The 27,082-nt window shown below is 48.8% G+C and overlaps 1 protein-coding gene across 2 annotated transcripts in view; it reads left to right on the forward strand.

Annotated features, from left to right (window-relative positions):
- The window catches only part of MAN1C1 (mannosidase alpha class 1C member 1), a 132,189-nt gene that overhangs the window by 53,142 nt on the left and 51,965 nt on the right, over positions 1-27,082 (forward strand). For both annotated transcript variants that reach the window (XM_079933553.1, XM_079933552.1), the window contains exon 2: positions 794-890. In XM_079933553.1, the coding sequence (XP_079789679.1) occupies positions 794-890 (97 nt within the window). The remainder of the gene's footprint in view (positions 1-793; positions 891-27,082) is intronic.

Here is a 27,082-nt window from a genome sequence, read left to right on the forward strand (position 1 = left end):
ATGGTTGCCTTAATGTAGTAAGAACTCACGCATGCACTGGGTGACAGAGCTGACGGATACTCATTGCCAAGCCGTGTGCAGGGTGCTTTGGGGGAACCGAGGCAAAGAAAATGTAGTTTCTGGCTTCAAAGAGTTTGTGGTCCAGAACCAGTAAAACAAAAACTAACAGTGACCGGCTGGGGTGCTAGGAGGCCTGGGAGAGCCAGCCTGGGTCAAGCCAAGTGCAGGAGGAGTTCAAAGAGACTCAAGCAGTGACTTTAGGGGACAGACCTAAGGCTTCGGAGCCAGAGGGCATGGGTTCAATTCCCAGCATGCTCACTCACTCCCTGGGTAATCCTGGGCGAGTAACCTCATGTCTCGACCTGTCTCCTTATCTACAAAATGGAGTTAACAACCCCTAGCTCAAGGGACGGTTCTATTAGATTCTAACAGGCATCCCTCGTTGAGTTTTGTTTCCTTCCATTCAGAGGGTCACTTTAGGTCCGGGAAGGCTTCACAGAAGAGGTGGCTTTTCACTTTGGCACTGATGGATGGCTAGAATGTACTTAGTGCCTTTTGTGCCTTCTCTGAGGAATCTATGGGTAGATGCAGGACGTGTGGGGTTGTCGGAGGAGAACAGCCTTCCAGGCATAACTATGAATAGAACAGTGGTGAGAGGAAGTCGTCTTTCTCAACGTGGAAGATTGTTTTTATAATGTGGTTTCAAATCCTGTTGCAAAGGGCAAGGCCAGGTGGCCAGCCCGCGCTATTGGGAATCTCCACGCTCAGGGTCTGTTTCTGCTCTTTCTTACAGATGATGCAGTTCGCCTGGCAGAGCTACAAGCGCTATGCGATGGGGAAAAACGAGCTCCGGCCCCTCACAAGAGACGGCTACGAGGGCAACATGTTCGGTGAGCTGACGTCGGAAGACCCCCTGCCCCTGGGGGCCGAGCAGAATTTCATTTTTGACTTTTTCTCTCCTGAGCTATGTCCCTGTTTCTCCAGAGCTGGGGGCTCCCAAGTCTGACTTCCTCCAGGGTTGTCTAGGCTTGTGAGCCTTCTAGGTTTGGGGGGAACCCACATGCTTCTCCCTCACCTCACACACTTCTTTATATGCACCTGTTGTTAATTTTCAGAGCAGACAAACTTGGAAATGTGAGTGGGGGCAGTGAGTGACGGACACTAGTTGCCATGGAGAAGGTGGGCAGATCTGAAGGACACAGAGGATTGGGTTTAAATCCGCTCCTCCAAGTGGCTGTAAAATGATCTTGGGTGTTTTCCTAGAGAAACCAAACATGTGTCTGATAAGCTGGGCACACGCGCTGCCTTTAGGGTCTTGGGTGTGCGTCTCTCGCCGGGTGGCTTGGTGGACAGTCACAGTTAGGGAGCAGCACGGGTGCTGCTGTGTGTTGGCAGCTTGAGTCTGACCTGTAGCCACACTTGCCAACATCTCGGTCCTTTGCAGCCGTGAGATCCTCCTCAGCCAGAGCCTCGAAAGCCCTTCTCACCTGGAGAGACTGCAAAGTGCCTCACTGTGGGCACAGCTTTAGATATCAAATGTAATTCCCGGACAAATCACCAGCGCCCCTCTCTGCAGGCCCTTCACATGAAAAGATGCTGGAGGCACCTGGCTTCCTTCTTCCCTGTGAGACAGGAGCTATCTGGGGAGCTGGAAACAGAAATTCATCACCTGTATTCCCCACCCCTTAGAGACACAGGCTCCTGACATCAAGAACCAAAGAGCTAAGTCAGATGAAAATCCCCAGAAAATTTTCAAAAGCAGGTTTACAAGGCCCCCCATGCGTAGGGCAGAGTATTTGTGTTACGGGAAAAGGGACACAGGACCTACCTTCCTCCATGTCACCAGGCAGCATCCCAACGCTTCTGGCTGTTCAGGCAGTTCACTCCCCTTGGGTAGGGGGGTGTGATTTGGGGTAGCTGCTGCTGCTGCTTTCCCCCCCTGCTTATCATAGGCATGTAGGGGAAAAGAGAAAGTATCAGAAAGTGTAAAGCAGGCCAAAAATAACTCGTTCTACCATGTAGATGCAGCCTCTGTGCACATCTCGTCTTATTTCCTTCCAGTCTTTTCTTCAGTACACTTCCCCCACCCATATACAGTATTATGTTCTTCCTTTTCTTTTTTTTTTTAACTGAATGTTACATCATATGTGTTTCCCTAACTCGTGTAAATTTTTTCATAAAGAATATTTTTAATGGCTGCAGTTATTGCATGGATGTGCCATAATTCGTTTAACCATCCCACTAATGTTGGACAAGGTCCTTTCCAATTTTTCACTATTAAAAATAACACGGCAGGGCTTCCCTGGTGGCGCAGTGGTTGAGAGTCCGCCTGCCGATGCAGGGGACACGGGTTCGTGCCCCGGTCCGGGAGGATCCCACGTGCCGCGGAGCGGCTGGGCCTGTGAGCCATGGCCGCTGAGCCTGCGCATCCGGAGCCTGTGCTCTGCAATGGGAGAGGCCACAGCAGTGAGAGGCCCAAGTACCGCCAAAAAAAAAAAAAAAAAAAAAAAACACGGCAGTTATCATCTTTGTGCATAAAACGTTGTCTTAGGATAGGTTCTGAGAGAGGACTCCTGATTCGTGGGGAGGAAGACAGGTGTTTCCTTAACCTCAGATATGAAATGTGTGGATTCTAGTTTCAGAGGCTCGCTGCCTGACCCGTCCAGATCATAGACTTCCCCAACACCCACATCAGCCCTGGGGAAAGACGGCTGGTGTGGCTCTCATCAAAGTTGTTGGAGCTTTGGCTACTACTATAAATGAGGGACATAATCCTCTCTCTCTACACAGTGTGCAAATATTCAGGGAATTGGTGGAGGTTGGGGGGAGGCTGTTGATCTCTGAAACTGCGGAGCATGGGCCTAGCTATTGCTGTGACCATCCACGGGGATAGAGGGAGCACTGCTGGGAGGAACTGGGCTAAACCAAGTCCCATTTTCTGAAATTCCTCAGGGCCTGTGATTTAAATCTCAACCCTTTGGCCCCTTTCCCATCACTGAGCCTCAGGAAGAGTGGGCAGCTTGGAATGATGCAAAGAAACCTGGACCTTGAACCAGAAGACCTGGGAGCGAGTCCTCACTCTGCCCTGAACTATCTGTGTGGCCAAGTCACTTGACCTCTCTGGGCCCCTGTTCGTTCATCTTGCACACTCAGGTTGCTATGAGAGCATGCAGGAACGTGCAAAGGGCTAAGTATATATGAGTGATATAGGATTTCCACAGTAATAAGTGGGGTCGGCAGTTGCCCAGGTGAGCCCATGGAGGGTTCTGAGGTCCCCTGTCTCCCAAGAGCGGCCTTGGCTAAGGCCCTGGGTACCCGATCATCCTGCGCCTGCAGCAGTCCTGGCAGTGAGACAGGGCCTTCTTTCTGTAGCCAGCCACTGAGCTGCAGTGGGAGGCTGGCTCCTGGGTAGGGCCCCAGGCACTGGGCGGGGAGAAGCTAGTCTTGATTTTCTTACACTTTCATTCAGCAGCTGCTTGTGTAGTGCCATGCCCGGTGCTGACTGCTGGGGATGCAGGGATAAATGACACAGTGAAAACTCCACCAGCTCTGCAGAGACGTACACTAGCAACCCTTCCTCGGAGCCTCTCTGGGGTCTGTCTAGGTGCTCTCAGAATGAGGGGCACGTAGAAGGGATCATGATCAATGATGTGACCAGTCCTTCACTGGCTTGTGGCTCTAGGTCCCTGGAGCCCAACAAGTTCAAAATGACTTCACTCCTTCCTGGTTGAGTGACCTTGAGTGTTCTCTGAGCCTGAGTTTTCTGTAAAGTAGAACTAATGAAAACATCATACCCCCAGCCCAAGGCCTGCCTGACACACAGAACCATCTTAATAGCTGGTAGTTATGCTTATTGTTGCCACAAATGGGTCTGATGATACAGATGCTTATGCCAACACCCCCAGAGGAGGAGAGTTGAGGGGCATTCGAGGAACCTGGAGGAGGTTCTAGTTTGGGTTGGACCCATGAGGGGCTTGGAAGCCAGACTGTTCTGGATGATAGGAGTTGAACTGGCCTGAATGAAGCTGCTTCTCACGCCACTGGCTTCTTTTGCTGGACTCACACGGGCTTGTGGGTGGCCTCGTTCCTGGGCTGTGGCAGCCGCCGTCATCAGTCACCTCACTGTAGGCTGGGCCCTGCAGGGCATGGTCAGATGGCAGCTGTCCCCACCCTGCCCTGCCTGGCTGAGTGGATGTTCAGGGTCCCTGAGCAGCGTCCTGCATCCTGGTGCATATCAGTCTGCCACGGGCCCTTACAGGCTCCTCCCTGGGCCTGTGGGGCCAAGAGAGCTGCATACGGGGTAGAGTAACGAGCTCACACTGGTGCCTGGCTTTGCAGGATTTACACGGGATGCAACGAAGACATCAGCTGCAGAGCCTGGTCTCCCCCCGTGTGGCAGTTCACCAAACTGAATTTACCCTCCCCACCGCCCGTGCGCCCCTCCCCAAATCTGTTCTCACTTTGAAAGTAAGACCTCTGGGTGAGGCACCTCTCAAGCCAGTTTTTGTGTCCTGAGCAATTCAGTGTTAAAGTCTCTTCCTACTTACCGCAATCTGGCTCAGCAGGTCCTGCCAGAAAATGCCCCCAAGACCCTAGCGGCTGCCAGCAAAGTGGACGCGGCCTGTTCCTCACGGGCACAGGGCCGGCACTCAATGGTGATGCTCTCATCACCGTGAAGTCACAGGGGTGAGTCTGCCACTTGAAGAAGACATTCGAGGAGGGCAGTGTAGAGGAACCAGCCATAAAGCAGCAGCTGGTGATGCCGTAAAGCACAGTGGCTCAGTACTCAGAGGCCCAGCTTCCTTACCTGTAAAAGGGGCTGCTCCTAGGACCTGGGGGAAGCCAGCCGAAGAGCGTGGACTCTGAGGCCAGAGGGCTTGGATTTGCATGCTGCTCTGCCACTGCCCATCTGTGTGACCTTAGGCAAGTTTCTTAACCTTTCTGGGCCTCAGTTTCCAGCCTTAAATTGGGGACAACAGTAATACCTACTCGCAGGATTGTTTCGAGAACCAAATGAGTTAATTTGTGAGAAGTGCTTATATTCAGGCCTGGCACACAGGAAGCATTCTTCAAGTTCAGCTGCTATGAGGATGACATAAGGCCCTTAGGACAGTGTGTGCTTCTCCCATTTTGACTGGGCTATGACCGAGTCTCCTGGACCCAGGGACCCACGTGCGGACTCCAGGGCTTTCCCAGCCCTGATCCCTCCTGCCCTGTTCCCCTCAGCCCTCAAGCGCCTGTGGCAGAGATCACGGATGGGCAGCCCACCGGTAGTCAGTGTACCTCTCACCCTTTCATTTATAGCAGCTTACAATGGAATTTTTAAGAGGGAAGAGTCAGGGGAAAGTTAGGGCTCAAGGCTATGGAATAAATCGGCCTCCTGACAGCAGAAGGGTTTCCAGGAGAATAGTGGGAGCTCATACCCAATGCCAGCTGTCAGCCTTAAAGCACTTAATGACATTAATCCTCCCAAGAACTCAGAGTGGTCACAAGAGCTCCGTTCTCCCTTGGCATTGGGGAAATCGGTACTGGGCGCACAGTCTTGAGAGGTCCCCAGCAGAGAGGCCCTTTGGTGGCAAGTCCAACTGCCTCATCTTAGAGTTGCGGAAACCAAGCTCAGAGAGGGGAAGGGACTCAACCGGGGTGACACAGCATGTTAATTGTAGGTGTGGAATTTGAATCCTGGTGGCCTAGTCCCAGGCCAGTGCTCTTTGCACCACGCACTCTGAGATTAGCCAAATTGTCCAAGCCCAGATTGTCAAAGCAGAGGCCTCTGGTTCTGGCCAGATCACCACCAGGAACTAGACGTTCTCAGAACTCTAGCAAGAGCAGATTTTCTTTCAGGAGGTGTATGATTTGGGAGCCAAGAGCCCACCTGCTTCCTGTACGTGCATCATACCAGGCACCGTAGCTGTATTCTCTCGTGTCCTCCTCACAGCCCTGCTAAGGTATAAATTACCCCCTTATCCCCATTTCACAGATGAGGAAACTGAGACTTGGCAAGGTTTAGGACTTGCTTAGTCACACAGTTATCAAGCAGAGACTTAATCACAGGTGTGCTGGACTCCACAGCCCAATCCACAGACCACCATGCTGCCCTGTCCTCCAGTGACCACGTGTGTGGCTGTAGAGAAGGGAGCAGGGGCAGAGGGATGGTCTCAGGGTTGGTGGTATTGCATCTTCTACTCCAGTGCCCTCACAGAAACCCAGAAAGACATGTATTTCAGGTCAGGGTCTGCGGCCACCCATCTGAAGGCATCATGATTTATTGGACATCAGCTGACTATTCAGGGCCTGGGAAGAAGATTCAGATTTCCCTCTTTTCTCCCACCATAGGAAAATATTTAATCTCTGCCATTAACCTAAAAACAGCTACTTACAAGACCTGCCGTTGGCTGTCAGCATAATGAGCTGAGAAGAGCATGGATTTGAGAATCAGACCAGCCTGAGTCTGAATTCCGGCTCTGCCACTTACTAGTCATGTGACCTTGGGCGAGTTTCTTAAACTCTCTGCACCTCAGTTTCTCCATCTGTACAATGAGGACAGTGGTGAGGAGTAGATAAAGTTGATGTTTGTAAAACCTGCCCATATGCTTAAATAGACTTGCCCATATGCACTCATTAACTATAAGCTACCGCTGTTATTATTATATCAGTTATAAAATAATTGTGAGAATAATTATATCCTGAGACAAAAACAAACAGTGTGTGGCACACAGTAGGCTCTGGATAAATATTGTCAGATGAATGAATTGCCCCCTGCAGTCTCTGCCTGCCCTGTTTTCCCTTAAGCCCTTCCTCCTGGTCCTGCTGTGCTCAGTTCCTCTCATCCTCTGCAGCTGCTTTGACCTCCTCCATCACAAAGTGCATTAGGAATCGGCAAACTGACCCTGAAAGAGCAGCAGTCCTGCTTAGTCAGCGGCTCTGATCTTGGGCATCTTCTCTGTGGAGGATAGAGGTGCTGGTATAGCCAGAAGCGCCGTCCCTTTGCTCCAAGCTGGCCCAGGGTGACCGTGAGAGCCCCAAACTGGATTCTGCCTCTGCCTGGTGAATCCCTGATAGAACTGCCCAACCAAATCCCCATCTCAAGGGATGATTATGGCCTTGGGTGAGTTAAGAGGGAAAATGAACACAGCACGATTTTTCAGATCACAGGCTGGGAATGTTCGGCCTTGGAAGAGAAAAAAATAATCTTTGCCTTGTAAACAGAGCAAATATGATGTTGAAGAGGGAATAAATCCAGGCCCCAAGATGTCATTTTTACAATTGCATTTTGGCATGTGACTTAGTGCCTTCTGCAAAACGTTCACAGTCTCCTACACAGACACACACACACCAATCTTACCGGGTCTTTATTGTGGGCGGAGAGCTGCACTGCAGTGTGGCTGCCGGGAGAACTGCATACTTTGCAGATAGACAGTTTGTGAGAACCACTTGCTTCCCAGTTTCCACAGGTCTCCATGCTGTTTCCACGGTTCTCTGTGTTTGTTTCCGGGTGGCGGCGGTTTTGACTTTGGAGTTGTGCCTGGTTCAAATCCCTGGTGTTTACCAGCTGATTAAATTGGACAAGTCACAGAGTTCTCTGAACCTCAGTTTACTCACCTGTAAAAGGAGGCAGGCGGGGCTAGGTAGCCCCAGTACAGTGCCTGGCACCCAGTAAGTCTTCATAAAACATTAGGTTGTTTCTTCCCTGAGTGCAGACACACCCTTCCCAGTCCGTTTCCTATCTCCTCTCTTATCGGGTAACAGGGCACTTGGACTTATCTGGCTGAAAATACTGTATCTGCTCTTATAAGTTTTGTTTTCTGGAGGTTTTTCCTTTTTTTTTTTTCTTTTCTGAAAAACAAAAACAAAACACCAAATATCCATAGTTCTTAGAAAATCGTTGTCAGGTTGTGTCGCTCCCTGATTCTGGCAGGCCCGTGGTGCACATTCCTGACCCAGGCTCTGAGTTAGATTTGAGAAAGAGCTGTCATCAGCCTCCTCGGAGGTGGCGATGTTGCAATTCCTTGGGTAGAATGGGTCAGGCTTAAGGGCAACAAGCAGATCTTCCCGGCAGTCACATGTCTTGGGAGCCCCGGCTGCTCCATCTGGAGGCCAGAGGCTGTCAAAGCACGGGGGAAATGGATTAGAAGCACCAGTCACTGGCAGATGGCCTTTGGCACAAGGAGGGAAATTGCATAAAAATATGGACCCCACACATGTGAAGGACAGATAGGACTGGCCGTTGCTGGTCGGATGCTGCAGCTCCATGGGGGCCTCGCTGTGGCCTTGAATGACACATCCACGGTTCCTCAGCCACCTTCTAAAGACCAGGATGTCCCTCGGGTCACACTGGGTGATTAGCAAAGCAGAGCGCTCACCTCTAAATTAGCCTGCTGGACTTTCACGCTCTCAGGCTGCCGACCATTCAGGGCGCGCTGCTCTGCACCCTCCTCCCGAAAAGGTTTGTTTTTTTCCCAAGCAGTTTCTAATTAAGATGCATCTTAGCTGTTTTCTTTTTCTTTTTGTTTAAAAGGCTTCCCACCAGCACAGAGCATAATTTATTTCTCTAGAAAATCTAGCAGCAGGTTGTTGTAAAAAGAAAACTCGAGGCTCGGAGCCTCGGGTCCCCATCCCAGCCCTGGCGCCAGCAGCCATGGGAGCCGGCGACCTCCCCTGGGCCCCGGGCCCCGTCTCAGCTTCAGTACAAAGAGGTTTGCACCCTGGCCCCTCGCTGTCCTCTCTGTGATTCTCGGTTGGTTACTAGGCTGATTTCTTTCTTTTTTTTTTTTTTTTTTTTCCGCCTCTGAGTGGCTATTTGGGCTATGCCGATTCTCTTGAAATCTGAAATTTTAGTAGCAAGTTTTGCTTCTGTTGGGGAGGAGTGAGTGAGTCAGGGTATCTATTCCCAGAGCAAGTCGCTAGGGATGCATAAAATGATTCATATTGAAACTGACATTCCCTCCTGGGGGTGACGTGTTCCTGCCCAATTTACAAAGACCTTTCCTTCCTTGGAAAGAAGGCAGAGCCCACAGCAGACAGCCAGCCCTCTTTTCTTCGCACCGCACTGATGGCGAGCACTTGCCAAATTTCCCAGCAAACTCAGTGACAAATAGGTACGTGGATTCGCAGAATCTCAGACTGTCTGTGCCAGTTGGATTCTTTGAAACCATCTGGTCCAGTGTCTAAGGCTGGGGAAAGAGGCACAAGGGGGACAGGGACTCAGGAAGGCCTAATAACCAGGACTTGAATTCTGGTACTTTGACGTGAGCCTCTTTTTTTTTCTTTTTAATTACTTTTTAAAAATTGAGATGTAATTTATAACTTACATACAGTAAAATGCACAAATCTTAAGTGCACAGCCCAATGAGTTTTTACATGTGGATGCACCCCTTGATCTGCACCCACAGATCAAGATAGAGAGCACTTCTGTTACCCTCCAGAAGCTTCCCCCAGACCCTTCCTGGTCCCCAAGGGCCATTGCTGTTCTGACTTCTATCACCTTAGATTCGTGTTGTCTGCCTTAAAATTTCATATCGTACTGTATGTACTTTTATGGTTTACTTTTCTTTCACATAATTAGGTCATGAAGGGTTCATTCTTTTTCAAGTGTATCCATTCTACTGTTCCTGGACATTTTTGTTCCCAGCATTTGGTAATTATGAGTAAAGCTGCTATAAACAGTTTTTGTTTGTCTCTTAGTTTAACATTTAGTGACTGCTTCAGCTGTGCTCTGGAGAGGGCAGGGCCCCTGCTCTTCCTGCCTTGACTTGCGGGTGAATCGGGGCTCTCAGGCCAGCTGCCTCAAGTGCCCCTTGCAGCAGAAGGAACAGTCGGCCGAGGCTTCCTTCACCACCCCCTCCCCACACTGTCTCACCAGCCCACCCAGCTGTGACACATGGGCACAGATGGCATGAACTGGAGCTTCTTTAGTTCAGCTACTAGGCTAGGAAAGGGGTCTTAATAGAGAAAATGTTGACCTTGGAGTCAGAAGACTTGAGTTGTCCAAACCCTGGCTCCACCACTAACCCACTGGGTAGGTGTCCCATTTCCTTTTCTGAGCCTCAGTTTTCTCTCCTGTGGAATGGGGATGATGACACCTTCTCACAGGTTGTCATTGGGATCACAGGAGATGATCCCACCATTTCTTTATCTGCCAGTGATCATTCAGTGCCTACTGTGTGCCACTAGACCCTGCTCGAGACACGGGAAACAGCAGGGACCAAGATGGACACCCACGTGGATGTCCCAGGCTAGTGAGGAGACGTAGGCATGAACTTGTAGTTTCAATTAAGGCAGTATGAATGCCATGAGGTACAAGCTCACACCAAGGGCTCCTTGACTCATCCTTGGAGGGATGGGCTTCAGAAAGATTTCCTGGGGGAGATGGCCTCAACTGAGGCCTGAAGCATGAATGAAGAAGCATAAGAGAGGGATCACGGGCACAGAAACACGTGTGCAAAGGCCTCGAAGGGGAGACTGAGCACAACTGTGGCTCCTTGGGGTCTAAAAGGTGTTCAGTGTGACTAGAGAGGATGAGGGCATAGTGAGAGACCATCTGTGAGCAGCTGGCATATTAAGGGGACCTGTGAATGCTCCCCAGTGTTTTCTCCCCACCCCAGACCCCAAGAGCCAGGAGGCTTCTAATGGCTTCTGCTCTGTGACCCAGGCAAGGCCTGTTCCGTCTGTGAGCTCATTTCCCCACCATACGACGTGGGCGTCTGGCATATGGGCTCTCATGTTACTTCTAGGCCCTAAAGAGTAGGTGATTGGGCCACTCTGGGGTGTGTTTCACCCTGGCTGATGAAAGCCTGGTGCGGCCGAGTGGGCCACTGGCTCAGCGATGGAGGCAGAGGTGCTGCACTGGCTGTGGTGGCCACTCCTCTGGAAGGTGGGGGCCAAGACTTCACATCCCCCCGCCAGGGGCTTCTGAGGCAGGCAGCTTGGTTCTCTGCTCCACAGACGGCTGCTCTCCCAAGCATAAATGGTCGGCATGAGAACCATGCAGCGATCAATAGGAATTGTTGAAAAATTCTGAAGAGAGCCTGGAGGAAGACAAAGAGACCCGGAAGTGTGTTGTCAGCACAATTTGGGGCTAATACTCAAGTCTGTTTTTTCATCAAGTCTGAAAGGCGGTTTAAAATCCACTGCTCTTGTTTTCTTTTGTTTTGTTTTGTTTTAATGGCTGGATAAAGCACAATTGCATTTTCTCCCCCAATAACTTTGAATTCTGGGAATAGACCATGTGGGGATAATTGCTGTTGTCTAATCCCACCGAAGGCCAAGCCAATGATTAGGACAGGGAGGGAGCTGCCGTGCCGGAAGCCCTCTGCCGGTTTCTTACTTCCAGCAGCCAGGGCTCGACTCCCCAGATGACCCTGTTCCCGAAATAGCAGTTGCCCAGAAATGCATCTGCATGTTGTTTTGCAGCAAGTAGCTGATAGCACATGGGGACATGGAGAGTTTTCATTCAATCCTGCAACTTCTCCTTGAGTACTTACTATGTGGCAGGTTCTGAGCTGGATCTGGAGCAGGGAAAGAGGGTGCAGAAAAGAACAAGACGCGGTGAGCTCATCGGAGAAAAGACGAGTGAAGTCTGCCTGTGGGTCAGACAGAACGGGTGCCCGAGCGGCACGGCTGCAAGAGAGTGTCAGCATCTACCAAGAGGTGCCGAGCAAGAAAAGTTTTCGCAAAGTTCCCCACGTTTCATTGCTGGGGAATCACAAAGACGGCGCCATTGGAGAGGAGTCTTATGGGAGGGGCTGGATCCTACCCCAGAGCTGCTCAGGGGGTAGGTTTTGACAGACACCCATGAAGTCTCTGTTACAGACAGGGGAACAGCTCAGACCAAGCTTAGGTGGTCCTGCTGGGTGGAGTGCTGGTGCTCAGAGAGGGGAGGGTGGTTGGTGGCAGGTGGCGGGGGAGGGGAGGGGAGGGCTGCAGCCTTGAAGGGAAGAAACCTCGTCTGAGCAGCCAGCAGCCAGCCAGGCACTCCCTGCACAGGGCCGAACCTCTCCCTTACACACAGTGCCTCGGGCTTACAAAAGTATTTTATTTTATTTATTTATTTTTGGCTGCACCACGCGGCATGCAGGATCTTAATTCCCCAACCAGGGATTGAACCCTGACCCCACCCCCACCCCCACCCCGCAGCGAAAGCGCCGAGTCCTAACCACTGGATGGCCAGGGAATTCCCTCACAAAAGTATTTTAATTTTAATTTCTTTTAAAATCAGAAGAAAAATATGAAAATAATAATGAATATAAAATAATGAATCCAGCTTCTTTATACCAACGCAATTGTAAAAGAGCGTTTTTAATATTTTTTACAAAGGTAGGGCCCATGAAAGTCATAAGCAGCCCTGCATCCTTGTCTTCCTCACCAGGCGAGGGTTCCGAAAGCCTGCAACTGCTGACTTGTCGGGAAGGATCCCCTTCCTTCTCGTTGTTGTCAGGAAAGCTGGCAGTAACCCTACCAACAACTTGGGTTTTCTGTCTCTTGTTACAGCTGGGCCGGCAGGGCCTTGCTGCGGGTGCCCACCTTCTTGGGAGTTTCGTTTTCCCTTACGGTGCCTCTTTGAAGTGGTGTCAGTGTGATGAGGAAACTGAGGCTCTGAGAGGAATAACTAACCCAAGCCTGCAAAGAGGCAGAGCGGCGGTTCCAACGCAGGCTTGTCTGCCTCCGAAGACCCCATGTCCTGTTTCCTCTGCCCCAGGGACTGTGAGGCCCCCACAGGCCAGGAATCCCTGCGTCACCTGCCTTGTGTGACACCAGCATGTCATCAGGCCCAGAGGGCCCTTTGGGGTGTCCAGAGGTAACGGTGAAGGGCAAAGAAGGGTCTGTGTGTGTTTATTGATTAAAAGGAGGTTGTGACGTTCTGTTGACACGGCTCGGCCCTGGTCCATCGCATCCCTCTTCCCTGCATTAGGCTGTAAAAGTGCAGCCAAAGTGATTCCTTGTCTTCCCCAAACCAAGGAGGACAAGATCCCGAACACCTCGGGCGAGACTATCGCACGACACTCACCACCGTCTGAGAAGATGTCACACAGGGGCTGCACTGGGGAAAGCGCCTCTCCCGTTCTTGCCCAAATCCACAGCGGGGTCCTTCTTTCCACTGGGGACGTGCCTTCATCTGAAAGGCCTTGAATTCCTGGGACATGAGGCACACTCAGCCCCAGATGTAAGTGCAGAAGCAAATCCCTTGGCGAGCGAGACAGCCTCTCTGGGCTCCCCCACATTCCCAGGGTGGGGGATGTGACTCTGCCTCCCCCTTCAGGGTGCAAAGCTGGGTAGCTCCACAGAGACCAGCCCCCAAAACATCCCAGAGCCTGAAGCTCAACACGATGGCTGGGGAGGAAGCAAAACCTGAGACAGGATCCTGGTGATTTAAGGCAGTTACACCAACTGGTTGGGAGCACAGGTTTGGCACCAAGCTGCCTGGTCACCATTTTCTGGCTGTGTGACCTTGGGTGATTAAATTAACCTCTCTGTGCCACAGTTTTCTCTCCTAGAAAAAACAAGAATAATAGCGTGTACCTCATAGAGTGGTGGTTGTGAGCATTCCGTTAGTTAATACGTGTGAAGGGCTCAGGGCAGGACCAATAAACAGTAGCTGCTGTTATCATCATCATCATCTTTACCATTAATATGGTCAGAGCTGCCCAGGGAAGCAGGAGGGTTGGGTCCTCTCCCTGCTCTGCCAGTGATTGTCTGTGCGACCTTGGACGACACACTTTCTCCCCTCTCCCTGGCAGTCTTGCTATCTATGAAATGAGTAGTGTGGGCCAACGTGTAGCTCTTAACCAGGGAAAAGCATCAGAATTACCCGTAGGCTTTTGCAGCATAGACTTCTGGGCTCTATCCCCAGAAATTCTGATTCAGTGGGTCTGGATCTGGCCCAGGGACCTGTGTTAAGAGTAGAATCTCCACTGGTGGTTCTGATACACGAGCCGGGTTAGGAACCACAGGACCTTCCTGGGCCTAAAGGACATTGTTCCTGAAGTGATCAGTCCCCCTCCTGCGGACCCATTAGCCCAGGTGGCGCCATTGGCAAGGGCGAGCCCCCTGCGCCACTGTGAATGCTGAGTCTGTCACCTGGGTGGGGGGTCTCGCTTTATTGGATGTGGCAGGCCAGCCCCCAGTTCAGCAGGAAGGCTGTGGTGGCCTGGAGAGCAGCCATATGGTGTGAGTGGGTCCAGCACATCTAGGGGTTTCATCCAGCAGATGTTCAGTGAGCATGGCATTTGCAAATGGTAGGCAAAGCAGTTGTGAAAAGGGGGTCCCTTCTGGCCACATGGTACTTGGGAACTAATCCTACCCCCAGGTAACAGGATATTCTCCGTGTAACTTTGAACTGTTTCTGAAGTGTGGTTGAGAAGGGGCTGGGGGTGTGGATGGATGTCAGCCCCACATTCCTGTGGAGCCGGGGAGAGGATTTTGGCTGCTTTTGATAAGAAAAACCTCAAAGGAGCTTTATCATCACAAAGAGTCCATCTCTTTGGGCACTGGTGGGGCCCCATCTTCCCCCACTGGAGTTCATCCCACTGCCCAGCCCCCCGCAGACCCCTGCCTGGCACACTGACCCGGCTCCTTGCCCCTTCGCCACATCTCCACTCCCTTCTCTGATGGTCGGAACCAGCCAGGACACTAGGAGACCTTGGCCCTGTCTCTCTCCCAGGGCTGAGTAGCAGGACAGCCTCTCTCCATCCATCCCTTTTATCTTCCTTCTTGCCTCCAACCCCAGATGTTCCCTTTGTGAAATAAATTGGATTTGTGTTTTTCTCTTTGAAGAACACGCTCTATAGTATAACCTGCTTCCTCAAGGTAGGCACAGCTTCTGACTGACCCTTACATCCAGTGCCAGCACTGGGCCGCAATACAGATGCTGGAAATGGGCAGGTGAGCAAACCAGTTGCTCCTGTCCTGAGACCCGATCATGGGCAGTGGCACCGTGCAGCCCCCCCGTGTGGAGAGCAGAGGCCGGCAGGCTGCTGGGCACAGGCTTGCTGTAGAATCTCAGTGGTTATTATAGCTTACGCATTTAACCACTTCAATTTGGCGTATGACTTGAGGTGCTGGGTAAGCATCTTGTCAACTTCAACACAGCTGACAAAGTTATGACATGAATGTTTAGACTTTGCAGTTTCCCCCGACCTCCAGCTGATCCTGTGAAAATGTCTCCTTCCAGAGAGCTGATTTGTGCCCCAGATTTTCCCATCTCAGAGAGAAGCGTCTCTTTGCAAGGTAAAATAGAAATTCGTTGTCATTCTGATACTCTGATTCTGTGTTCCTGGCCAGGGAGGCATATTCTGTGTCCGGTTTGTTGCTGACTTTCAAGGTTGGTGTCCCAAGGGACGGAGCGATGGGGAAGGACGTATAAGGATGGCCGGAGACACTCTCATTTTTAAGCTACTCTTCTCAGACACTAAACCTTGAAACGTGGGATTTTCTCTCTTAAGGCTGTCATTCTTCATGCCTCTTCTCAGCTGGAGAGTAATGAAGTTTGAACAAATCCTTTTATCCGTGTTGGAATTATCTGAGTATGAAAATCCTTTTCTACCCTTAAAATTACTCCATCTTTTTTTCCCTTTAAATAAATAAATAAATAAATGTAGTATGTGCCCATTGTAGGGAAATTAGAAATTCCAAATAAGAACCAGAAAGAAAGGCTCCCGAAGTTCCATCACTCAGAGGTGACCCATAGTTTTGTGTGTCTCTCCAGTTATGTCCCCATATAAATGAATAGAGATAAATATGTATTTTTAAATAAATGGAATCATATGATAAATACTGTCTTGTGACCTGCTTTTTCACTTAACAGCATTTTGTGGTCACCTTTTCAAGCTGTTAAACACTAAACAACTATTGTCGTATTTAATGGCTACGTCGTAGTCTATTGTATGGACAGACTATATGTGTATATATGTACATATACACACGTGTATATATATATATATATAATGTGTATGTTCACACACATTATATATATAACATACATTTTGTATATTTTTTTCTTATCCTATTACTTTACATTTAGGTTATTTCTGATTTTTTTTTTTTTTTTTTGCCATTCTAGAATCTTTCTAATTCAGTTCCCTAATCTTTGCATACTTGTCCTAATGTTTTCTTAAGATAAGTTTTTAGTACAGGACTAGCTAACATGTTCAACTGTTTACCACATGCCACTCTACTGAGTGCTTTAAATATGTTATTTATTGAATCCTACAAATAATTCTCTACAGAAATATCTACATTTTACAGATGAGGACACTGAGGCCCAGAGTGGTTATGTGCTTTGGCCAGGGTCACACAGCTGGCAAACTGCAGAGCCAGGATTAGAACCCAAGCTCTTTGATCCTTTTCCTTTTCATGGAAAAGTTTAAGTCTGCATGGCCTTCCACTGAATGGTTTAAAGGTACCTGTTCCCTACTTTGTCTCCTCCAGCTCTTTACTCTGTGACTGCCATACTTGAGGCCTGGCCTCTCGGAGTCCTGTCACACCCACAATTGCATAATAGGAACAGGAAAGGAAGAATTGGTGGTGTCTGTGTCATGCCACTATGATGTAGATGTGGTTCTCTGTCCCTGGGAGGTAGCTTCTTGGGAGCCATCCAGAGCAAGGAAGATGAGGTGACTGGAGGCCCACTTTAGGGAAGCTGTGAGGTCTCTGCACAACTCAGCAGGGTTGGCCGGCCTGCAGGCTGGGCTGAGGTATGGCCGGGCTGAGCATGTGCTGTGCTTAGAGGCTCTGTGCTCCTCCTGGAGCAGGTTCCATGTGGGACCCGGGCTTTGGCTGGGGGAGTCCTGGGAGGCCACTCTGGGAGAGTCAGGCATGCGCAAGGGATATGGAGATTTGCTTGGTGAGAATGCTGCTGGACTGGGCAAATCCAAGTCCAGAGCCTAGAAGGGAAGGCCTGTTTTGCAGGAACTCACCAGTGAGCACTAGGAGGACAGGCTTCTGGGCCCGGAGTGAGGCCAGGGCCCTCTTCTCATGTCCCTCACTGGGGCTAGCTCATCGTCAGTGGATCTGCCCTTTGGGAATAATCAGAGGTCCAGCTGCCTTGGAACTTGAAGCTCTGCCTTGGAGCTGGGGCTTGGGGTGTGGCTGGGCCTGGTACATAAGCAGAACAAGGCAGAGCGTCTCTGAGGAGCAGAGGCTCAAGGATTCCACCTTGGCCACCTCGCAGGGAAAGTGTGTCTTGGCCCAGCAGAAGAGACTGATGGGGAGGGCTTGCCCTCCACTGGGCCCAGTTATCTCTTCCTGATATATCCATAGATTGAGCCTGATGATCTGACTCATATTCATTCAACTAATCACGCGAGTTATTTCTGCAATTTAGGTCTTCGAATAAGTGCATTTGGTTGCTGAATATGTGATCAGCCACAGATTTCTCATTCTTTAAAACCCAGGGAGCGGAAATGCCAATGTAGAAAGCCATCACACGCAGCAGAGATTTCTGAAGCGCTAAAATCAGCCCATTCAAGGCTCTGGCCTCTGGACCTCCCATCACATATCCAGTTGGCCTATCAGTGCTCCATGCAGAGTCCAGGTAGGGGGTCTTTATCCGTAAAACATGGGAGGATGACAATCAATAGATAATCTGCTCACGTTCATTTTACTTAACCAGAGAATTGGTTTGCCTCTGCAGTAACTTGATCTGGGGAAGAAAATGCATTTGGGGGGCTTCAAAAGGGTGTGGGCCAACTGGGAAAAACTACTGCAGTCTTTGAGGTTGGGAAGGTCAGCATCCCTTCTCCCTGCCCAAAACTTTGCTGTAACCTTGAACGACAACTTCGCCTCTCCCTCCTTATCATTATCATCACAGTCGTCATCACCAGCCAGGCCCCTGGTACAGGGAAGCAGTCACAGGACAGGACGTACCATTCATTCATTCATTGGTTTATTCAACGAGCCATTGTGGAACTCCTACAGAGCTCCAAGTATTGGATTCAATGCTAGAGATTTCAGAGAAAAGCCAGCCCTGGGTCCCGGTCTGACATGGCTCGTGTCTCACAGGGAAGACAGCGACAAACTGTTAAGAGGCAGATGTTGGGAAACAAGCGCTGGGAGCAGAAAGGAAGAGGCCTCCAGCCCCTGCCCCGATGCAGGCTCTCAGCTTCCGCTTCTTATCTGCGGGTGACTGGGATGGACCACGTCAGAAGTCTCAGACCAACTATAGAGAAGCTGTTTTTGTTCATTTCTCTGTGAAGCATTGGATGCTGTAAACAGGTGGGCCAGAGCTTGGTCGATGGAAAAGGTGTCCCAGGGGTTGGTGACAGCTGTGCTGCAGACCTCAGATTCTTCCTGTTTCCCAAAACCAGTAACATGAATTTTCCCCAGAGTGCAGAAGAGGTGAAGGTCTCCAGTCGAAATAAGTATTTTGGGGCAGAACCCAAAGACCATGGCCTGAGATAACAAGATGTTCTGGAGCCGTAATTCCAGACAGCCTTTCATCCCTCCAGACTGACAGCCTCATTTTATTTGACCTCAAAACGTATATGTTTTTGAAAAACAAACCTACTGGAATAGCATAAATGGTTCATTTCTTTCCAGGTGGTTCCTTTGAGAGACTAGCTCACATTCCCCAATGCTGCCCAGCCTCAAGCAGCTCTAGCCTCCCATCTGAGAGCTGCTTTTAGGAGTCGGAGCCTGAACCATGCATTGTCACATCCTGCTAATTTGTTGTCACTCACCAGACTGGGACCCCAATAAACTCTGTTTCTAGAAAGTAGGTCTCTGCCTACTGCTGTGGAGATTCAAAACCTGGGTTTGAATTTTGCTTTGCCATTTGTTATTATCATCACATTGGGCAAATCATTCAGCTTCCCTGAATTTGTTTCCTCATGTGTAACATGGGCATAATACCATCTCACCCGGCTGTGGTGGTAGCACGCAAAAGCACCTAACTTCGTGCCAGGAGCACTGTAGTAATAACCCCCTCTCTCCCCATCTCTCTGTTCCCCACCCCACCTTATTTATGAGATATATAGTAGAAAGAACACTGGATTGAGTCAGGCAGGAGGACTCTGTGATCCTAGGTCAGAAGTTTACCTCTCAGACCTCAGTATCCTCATCTGTAAAATGGGGATACCATTTCCTAACTCTGGCCAGCCTCAAAGGGTTAGGGTTAGAAGGATTAAACAAGAAGAATCATATGACTATTTTTTAAATGTAAAATGTTGGACAACGGCATATGTGATCTTAGAACTGGGGTGGTGGGGAGTTCAATCCCCAGACAGTACCAAAGAGCCACTGTCTTGGAAAGTATCTAAGAAAGTCCCTGGTGAATTTCTTACTCATTCAGCATCACCTGGGGCTTGGACACTTGCATGTTCCTGAGCCCAGGAACATGGGAATCTGAAGCCCATGCACTTCACCAGGGCTCTGTAAGGCTCTTTAGTTGTGTCAGTCAATCAGACATGGTTGCTGCCCTGACCTCTTGGTTACAGTAAATGTCCTTTCAAGTATGAGAGCCTGAGATTGGCGGTTGGGGGGACAGTGCATGAGAGTTCCAGTTGTTCCACATCCTCACCGGTGCTTAATATTGTCAGATTGTCAGTCTTTTTAATTTCAGCCCTTCTTGGGGTGGGGCAGGGAGACACTATCTTCTTCGAATTCTTGAAATGTATTTATTCACTCTGTACTTTTGTTCATTCCTCACTCTGGGCTAAGCATGAGAGAGAACAGAGATGAATAATCATGGTGTGTGCTGCCCCAGGCTTGCGTCAGACAGCTGGGGTATGAGTCTAGCCACTTCCCAGCTTTACTAACCTTGGACAAATTCATCTCACTGAGCCTTGGTTTCCTCATCTGTAAGATGGGGTTGGTACCTCAAAGAAACGTGACGGTTAACTTCAATGACTTATGTGGAAGGCCTGGCCTGCACAGATGCTCAGTGAATGTTAGCTGTGACTTGTTATCCATATGTTTTGCCTGCTGACTTAGAAAGATGAAAAGAAATGGGTACTTAAAGAAAGATCAGTGTTTGGTATAGTTGGAAGGGCTCTGAGTGAGTGGTTGCCATATGTGGATTCTTGTCACTGGCAGATGTGGTTTTAGGAAAGTTCTCTCCCCCTCTGGGCTTCAGGGTGCCCACTTGTTTGGAATGCTGAGCTCTATGTATCAGTTAGCTATTGCTGTGTAACAAACCATCCTGAAACTTAGTGACTTAAAACAAAACCATTTATTATTTCTCATGAGTCTGTGGGTCTTGGCTAGGCTAACTCATACCTCTGTAGTCAGCTGATAAGTCACCTGGGAGCCCTTAGGTCTAGGATGGCCTTGGTTGGATGACCTAGCTTTGCTACGTGTGGACCTGAACTTCTTCTCATGGCAGAGACAAGGGTCTAAAAGAACAAGTGGAAGCATGCATATCCTCTTAAGACCAAGGCTCAGAAGGCACACCGTTACTCCCTTCACATTCTGTTGGCCAAGCCAGTTAAAAGGCCAGCCAGGATACAAGGGATGAGGAGAAGGACTCCATCTCCTGATGAAAGCAGCTGCTGAGTCACATTGCCAAAGGCATGGCTTCAGGGAAGGGTGGAGAATCAAGATGTTTTTGCAGTCCACCACGCTCAGATTCCTCCCTGCTCTAAAATCTCTAAAATCAAATAGTTCATGGATCAGAGTGAAAGAAGGATGTTGAATTCCCATCGTCTCAGGCCAAGGCTAGATATGCCTTTCCTGGATTTGGGGTAAATTGCCCAAGTACCCAGTCAGTGTTGGTGCTGAGCTCAGCTCCAAACGGACAGAACTAAAGGACATGTTTTTACTCACTCTGCATTTATTGAGCACCACTGTGTGCCAGATACTGAGCTAAGCTCTAAGGAGGTAGACTAGCCCGTGCTCTCAAAGCACCCTCAGTCCTTCAGGGTAACAGACACGTGAGGCATTATAACACAGCACACCGGTGTTCGTGGGGTCATGGAGAAGGCACCCCTGGGCTTGTTTTATCACCAGTGACCTCCCTACGGTTTGGGCTTCCTTCAGCAGATCCATGGGCCTCTTTTCAGACCACATATGAATCAGGAAGCCTTAGGGCCTGACAGTTCCATTTAAACTCCGTGGCTCCAGAGTCAGACAGCCCCGTGCAAACCCCTCCGGCACTGGGCAGCCAGGAAGTGGAAAAATAGAACTAGGTGTCCAGAGCTGGTGTGTGGATTTGATTAGTCTCCTCCTGTGCGCTAAGATTATCTCTGTCTGCTATTTGTAGCCACAAAACAAAGCTACAGGTTACCCATGCACTTGCAAGCAACTGGGGCTTCCGAGGGAGTTATATAAACCTTCTCATTTCCTGCAGCCCCTCCTCAAATAGACACCCAGCTGGCATTTTTTCTTAAACATCACTCATTTTTTAAAGGGGAAAAATGTTGATGGCATTGAAATAGATCACACTTTAAAATGCAGAGTAGCAGAGAGACCGTTCAAATTATTCTCTTAATAGAGTCCTTCAGAGTGAGGAAGTGACGAGGGAACATAATCACTTCTTTTGTCATCTGAGCAAAATCTAAGGACTGCAATCCATTTGTCTGCAAAATGTGTGTCTTCAGTACAAATTGCAGCAAGCAATCCATTCCCAGGGTAAATGGTCTTTAATTAAAGTCAGTCTCGGTGGTGGAGGGAAGATGAGGGTTGTTTGAAGCCCAAACTAATATAAATCTCCCCTTGAAAAATAAAAAAAACTATATATATATTTTTTTTAATTACATATTTTCCTTGATTTGATAATTAGGGAAAAGCTTTGTTTATAAGTGAGACTATTCTGGCTCTTATTCATGAATAAAATTTTGGTAGTGAGGCCTCTGAAAAGCAATGGGAAAAATTTCTGTAGCAGTCCTGGTAAAAACACATCCTCAAGCACTGACTTTTGTAGCTGAAGAGTGCATTACGTGTTTTGCGTGAGCTTTTGAAAGCTTAGGTAAATGAGGTGGCTCAGAAAACAGATAAAAATCCTGGGAGGAAATTATACCGATCCAAAAGAAGATAAGTGTCCACTAATTCCCAGATTAACATTTTAGACTCCTGTGTTTTTATAGGGGAATTTTTGCAGTGCTGATAACATGAGATTGGTTTACAACGTCACATACCAGGAAGAATCAACAAGACCTTGTTTAAGTTCTCAGAGTCAGCTACAGTTGAAAGGAAGTGGAGTTAATGCAGTAACCCGATAGTGCCCTGGTCCCTCTATTAGATGGCAGCACTGCTCCCAAGATGACATATTTTAAGGGTGACACTGACCTTAAGGTCAATTGTGTTAGTGTGTACTCTCTGGGTTGCAAGAGACAAAGACTCAAGCCCATTTGGTTTAACCCCCCAAAACATTAATTAGATCACTTAGTTGAAATCACTAGGATTGGACTTCAGGCACAGCTTGATCCAGGCATCAAATTGAAGTCACCAAGACTCAATTCCTCCTTCTCTGTCTCTGTGCTGTACTCTCTCTCAGTGGGCTTCATTCTCAGGTCGGCTGTTCCTTGATGATAGCAATTTGGCTACAGCTACTTTATCTTCCATCCACTCAATTTGTGTGTGGTATAAAAGAGCTAGTGCCACTTTCTTGGTTGTTTCTAGATTGTTCACTTGAAGTCCCAAGATTAGCTCTGACAAGCTTTAATTGGGCCTGTGGCTCTGTCTGTCCCTAACATATCCTTATGTCCAGAGGGATGAAAGGTATGGATTGGCTGAGGTCTAGATCACTCATCCCCACTGTGGGGCATCTAGACAGTCCCACCCCAAGAAGAGCATAGATTAGAAGTGAGGGAGGAGGGGAGGTACCCCAGAAAGCAGTTTGGGGACCTGTTAACCAAAAGGATAGGCAAATGCTGGCCTGTGAAACCTTGGATTTCTGTTACATCAGTCTTTCATTCTTTCCTTCAGCAAATACCTGAGACCCCACAACAAGCCTTCTGGAGCTAGGTGCAAGGATTATGGGGATGAACAGGAGGGCTTAGGCCTTGCCCTCAGAGAGCAAACACGTAGTCTGTCTTGTGTGTATTAGTCTGCTCAAGGGCCATAATAAAATGCCACAGGCCAGGTGGCTTAAACAACAGAAATTTATTTCTCACAGCTCTGGAGGCTGGGAAGTCCTACATCAAGGTGCTGGCAAGGTGGGTTTCATTCTGAGGCCTCTTCTCTTGGTTTGTAGGCAGTCACTATCTTGCTGTGTGCTCACATCTCGAGTGACTTCTTTGTGTACTTGTGGAGCAAGAGCAAGGGAGTGGAGGAGGAGGAGAGAGAGAGAATGCACCAGCTCTCTGGTGTCTCTTCGTATAAGGGCACTAATCCCATCAGAGGGCCCCACCCTGATGACCTCATCTAACTCTAATTATTTCCTAAAAACCCCATCTCCAAGTACTATTGCACTGGGGGGTTAGGGTTTCAACATATGAATTTTGGGGACACACAAGCATTCATTCCGTAACATCACGCTGGGGCTTCAGCCATGCCGTGGTCTTCCAGCCAACTCAGTGTTTTTCCTGAGCACCTGCTGAGTTCCAAGCCCTGGAAACAGAAAAACGAGGAACACCAGGGCCCTGCCCTCAAGCAGTACAGTCAAATCATGACGGTGGTGTCCAGGAGTCTGTGACACTGGGGACATGTTCATGTCACCTCTCTTTGCCTTTGCCCAATTTATTACTTAGGATTGGATTCTACTGGAACTAATAGAAAATCCAAAATAGCAATAGCTTAAACAAAAGAGAAGGTTATCCCTTTCTCACTTACAAGTCCAGGTAGTTAGTCTAGGACTGGTGTGGTGACTCCACTTCACTGGGGACTCAGGGTCCACCCTTCATTCTCAGTAGTGGCTTCTACCTTGTGGTCCAAGGTGGCTGCTCTGGCTCCGGTCATCATGTCCACATTTCAGCCAGCAGAAAGGGAAAAGGGGGAAGAGAAGGAATGTCCCTTCACTTTAAACATACTCTCCAGAAGTTGCACACCCCACTTCCACTTACATCTCCTTGGCCAGTACTTGTGCACATGCCTACTCCTAGCTGCAAGGGAGGCTGGGAAATGTAGTCTTTATTCTCATGGCCATGTGCTCAGATAGAATTATGGCTTCTGTTTCTATAGATATCAAGAGAGAATGGATATTAGGGGGCAACTAGCAGTCTCAACCATACTTATACTGTTTGCTCTGCTTGACAGGTCCCTGCCTTTTCTTCCATATGTCTCTCAAGTTCATTTTTAAAAACCAAGCTTACACACTGCCTCCTCCATGAAACCTCCTTGATTTTAACCCCAGTTGAATCAACAGCACTATCTTTTTCTTTTCACTTTCAAATAAACTATATTGATGTATAATTTCTTACAATAAAAGGCACCCAGGGCTTCCCTGGTAGCACAGTGGTTGAGAGTCCGCCTGCGAATGCAGGGGACGCGGGTTCATGCCCCGGTCCGGGAAGATCCCACATGCCGCGGAGCAGCTAGGCCTGTGAGCCATGGCCGCTGAGCCTGCGCGTCCGGAGCCTGTGCTGTGCAACAGGAGAGGCCACAACAGTGAGAGGCCCGCATACCGCAAAAAAAAAAAAAAAAAAAAAAGACACCTAGTTTTAAGTGTACCTTTCAATGCATTTTGAGAAATTAACCACCACCAAAATCAAGATACAGAATATTTTTACCTCTGAAAGTTCCCTCATGCCCCTTGACAGTTCATCCTTCTTCAACTGCTGGCCCAGACCATCACTGATCTGCCTCCTGTCACTCTAGATTAGTTTGAACCTTCTAGAGTCTCTTATAAATAGAATGATACAGTGTGTACTCTTGTGTCAGGTTCTTTCACTTAACATAATGTTTTTATAGTTCATCCACATTGTCGTATGTATAATAGTTTGTGCCTTTTTATTGCTGAGTAGTATTCCATTGTATAGCCATTCCACAGTTGGTTTTTTTCCATTTACCAGTTGATGGACATTTGGGTTGTTTCCAGTTTGGGGCTATTACAAATAATGCTGTTTTGTATATCATGTACAAGTTTTTGTGTGGATGTATGTTTTCATTTCTCTTGTGTGTACACCCAGGAGTGAAACTGTTGGATCATGTGTTAAGTGTATGGTTAACTTTGTAAGAAACTACCTAACTGTCTTTTTCAAAGTGGGTGTACCATTCTCCATCCCCACCAGCAGTGTTTGAGAGTTCCAGCTGCTCCACATCCTCTTCTCTCTCTTTGGTTCTACTCTGGGAAATTTCCTCAAATTTATCATCCAGCTCTTCTGTAGGTTTTTTTCTTCTTCTTCCGTCAGACTGTGTATTAATTAACAAGAGTTCTGTTTTACTTCCTGAATGTTCTTTTTTGAGCATCCTGATCTTGTCTCATGGGTGCAACATTTTCTTTTGTCTCTCTGAGGATATTTTTTTTGTAGTTTTCATCTTCCTGCAGAGCCTCTGTGTCCTCTAAATATACTTTTCCTGATTGTTTGGGTATATGTATGCCTATCGCACATGTGAGTTTTCCCTCAAATGTTTGAGGATCCTTGGCTGTGTGCATGTTAAATGGGGGCCAGAAAAGAAGATGGTTGGGGCTCCAGTGTGCCCCACGCCCACTCACCCCACCCCCCAATGTGGTGAATGGGTTTTGTTGGCTGATGCCTCACTGCAGGGTGATGCGACAGGGAACTCTGGATGTACGCCGGTTTTTGCTTTCTACGGCTGGTCAGAGTCTGCATTGAAGATGTTTCCATTCTCCTATCTGAAAGTGAATTCCTGGCCTCCGCTTGCCCAGAGCCAGGTGGGCAGAGGGCTGGAGGACAATGTGGGGCAGTCCAGAAACCTTTCCCTAACCCCCATGCTCTCGGGATGGTGCCCCTGCCTCTGCCAGGTCTCCCACAGTCCAGAGGCCTTCTGTCTTACTCCCTCCCAAGTCTCAACCCCTAGTTTTCTGCCGGGACGAGAGGGAGACATTTTCGTGGCTGGGTAGACATAAAAGAAAAGGGGTCTTACTGCCTTTAAGGCTGACTTTCAATAAATCCTTCCAGAGGTGCCCGGTGTTGCCACCCATTGCAGACCCTGTGCGGTTCTCTGGTGTGACCTGAACGCGTGTGCTTTCAGCATCTTGGCTTTGATTCTGCTTCCCTGGCTTCGCTAAGTCAGTGCTACAATGTCTCTCTCCTTAATAGAGGCCAAGACTGTTGCTCTTGCCTCTCCTCTGTTTGTTTTGTCCTTCTGAATTGATGCTTAAAAAAAAATCTCATACTGTTGTTTCAGTGGAGTTTTGGCGTGGGGGGTAGAAATCGGGGCTACTGCATTCATCTAACTCGCTCTCCTTAACCGTAATCTCTTGCTCTTCTAACTGCTTGGTTCCCTGAGCCTTGGCATCATCATCTATAAAATGGGGCAGGTGATCCCTTTCCTGACAGCTGCCCAGGAGCCTTGGTGAGGATTAGATTAGGTTTTTTACTCATCTAATATTTAGTGTTCAAATACCAGGGTTCTAAGTGATGCGTGGCTGAGGGTAGAGGGTACCTTCTAGAGGCTGGGGCTGGAGAATAGGCCAATCCAGGCTGAGGGATACTTTCTCAGTTATCTGTTGCCACAATGATACTGCAAAACACATACCCAGAAACCTCACTGGCATGTAACACTAAGTTTTTATTTAGCCTGGGAGTCTTCAGGGTTTAGCAGCTCCAGGCTGGGTCGGCTAAGTGACTCTGCTGATCTTGACTGGGGGCGGCTGACTGTGAGCTGACCTAGGAGACCCTTGGACAACTGGGACAACTGGTCAGTTCAGCTCTGCTCCACATGTCTCTCGTTTTCAGTCGTCTAGTCCCAGGATGTTCTCATGTTGATGGCAAAGGGGCAAGAAAGCCAGCCTCTGCTTACATCACATTTGCTGTCATTGGCTAAAGTTAGCCACATGGCTGAGGCCAGAGTAAGCGGACAGGGCAGGAAACCCTGCTCAGAGGGGCAGAGGGCATGGACACAGGGAGAAGTGAGAAACCAGGGCATCAATGCAACCTCTGTGCCATGGGTGTGCAGGTATGGCTCTGGAACAGAGCGCACCCCACCTTCAAGCTTTCTTCTACTAAACCCACAATACTTCGCCTAAACCACGAAGCTGGGGTCCTGCTACCCTGACTTGTATTCAGTTGAAAGAGTCAGTCCTTTA

The sequence above is a fragment of the Stenella coeruleoalba genome (assembly GCF_951394435.1).
Source record: "Stenella coeruleoalba genome assembly, chromosome: 1".
Lineage (NCBI taxonomy): Eukaryota > Metazoa > Chordata > Mammalia > Artiodactyla > Delphinidae > Stenella > Stenella coeruleoalba.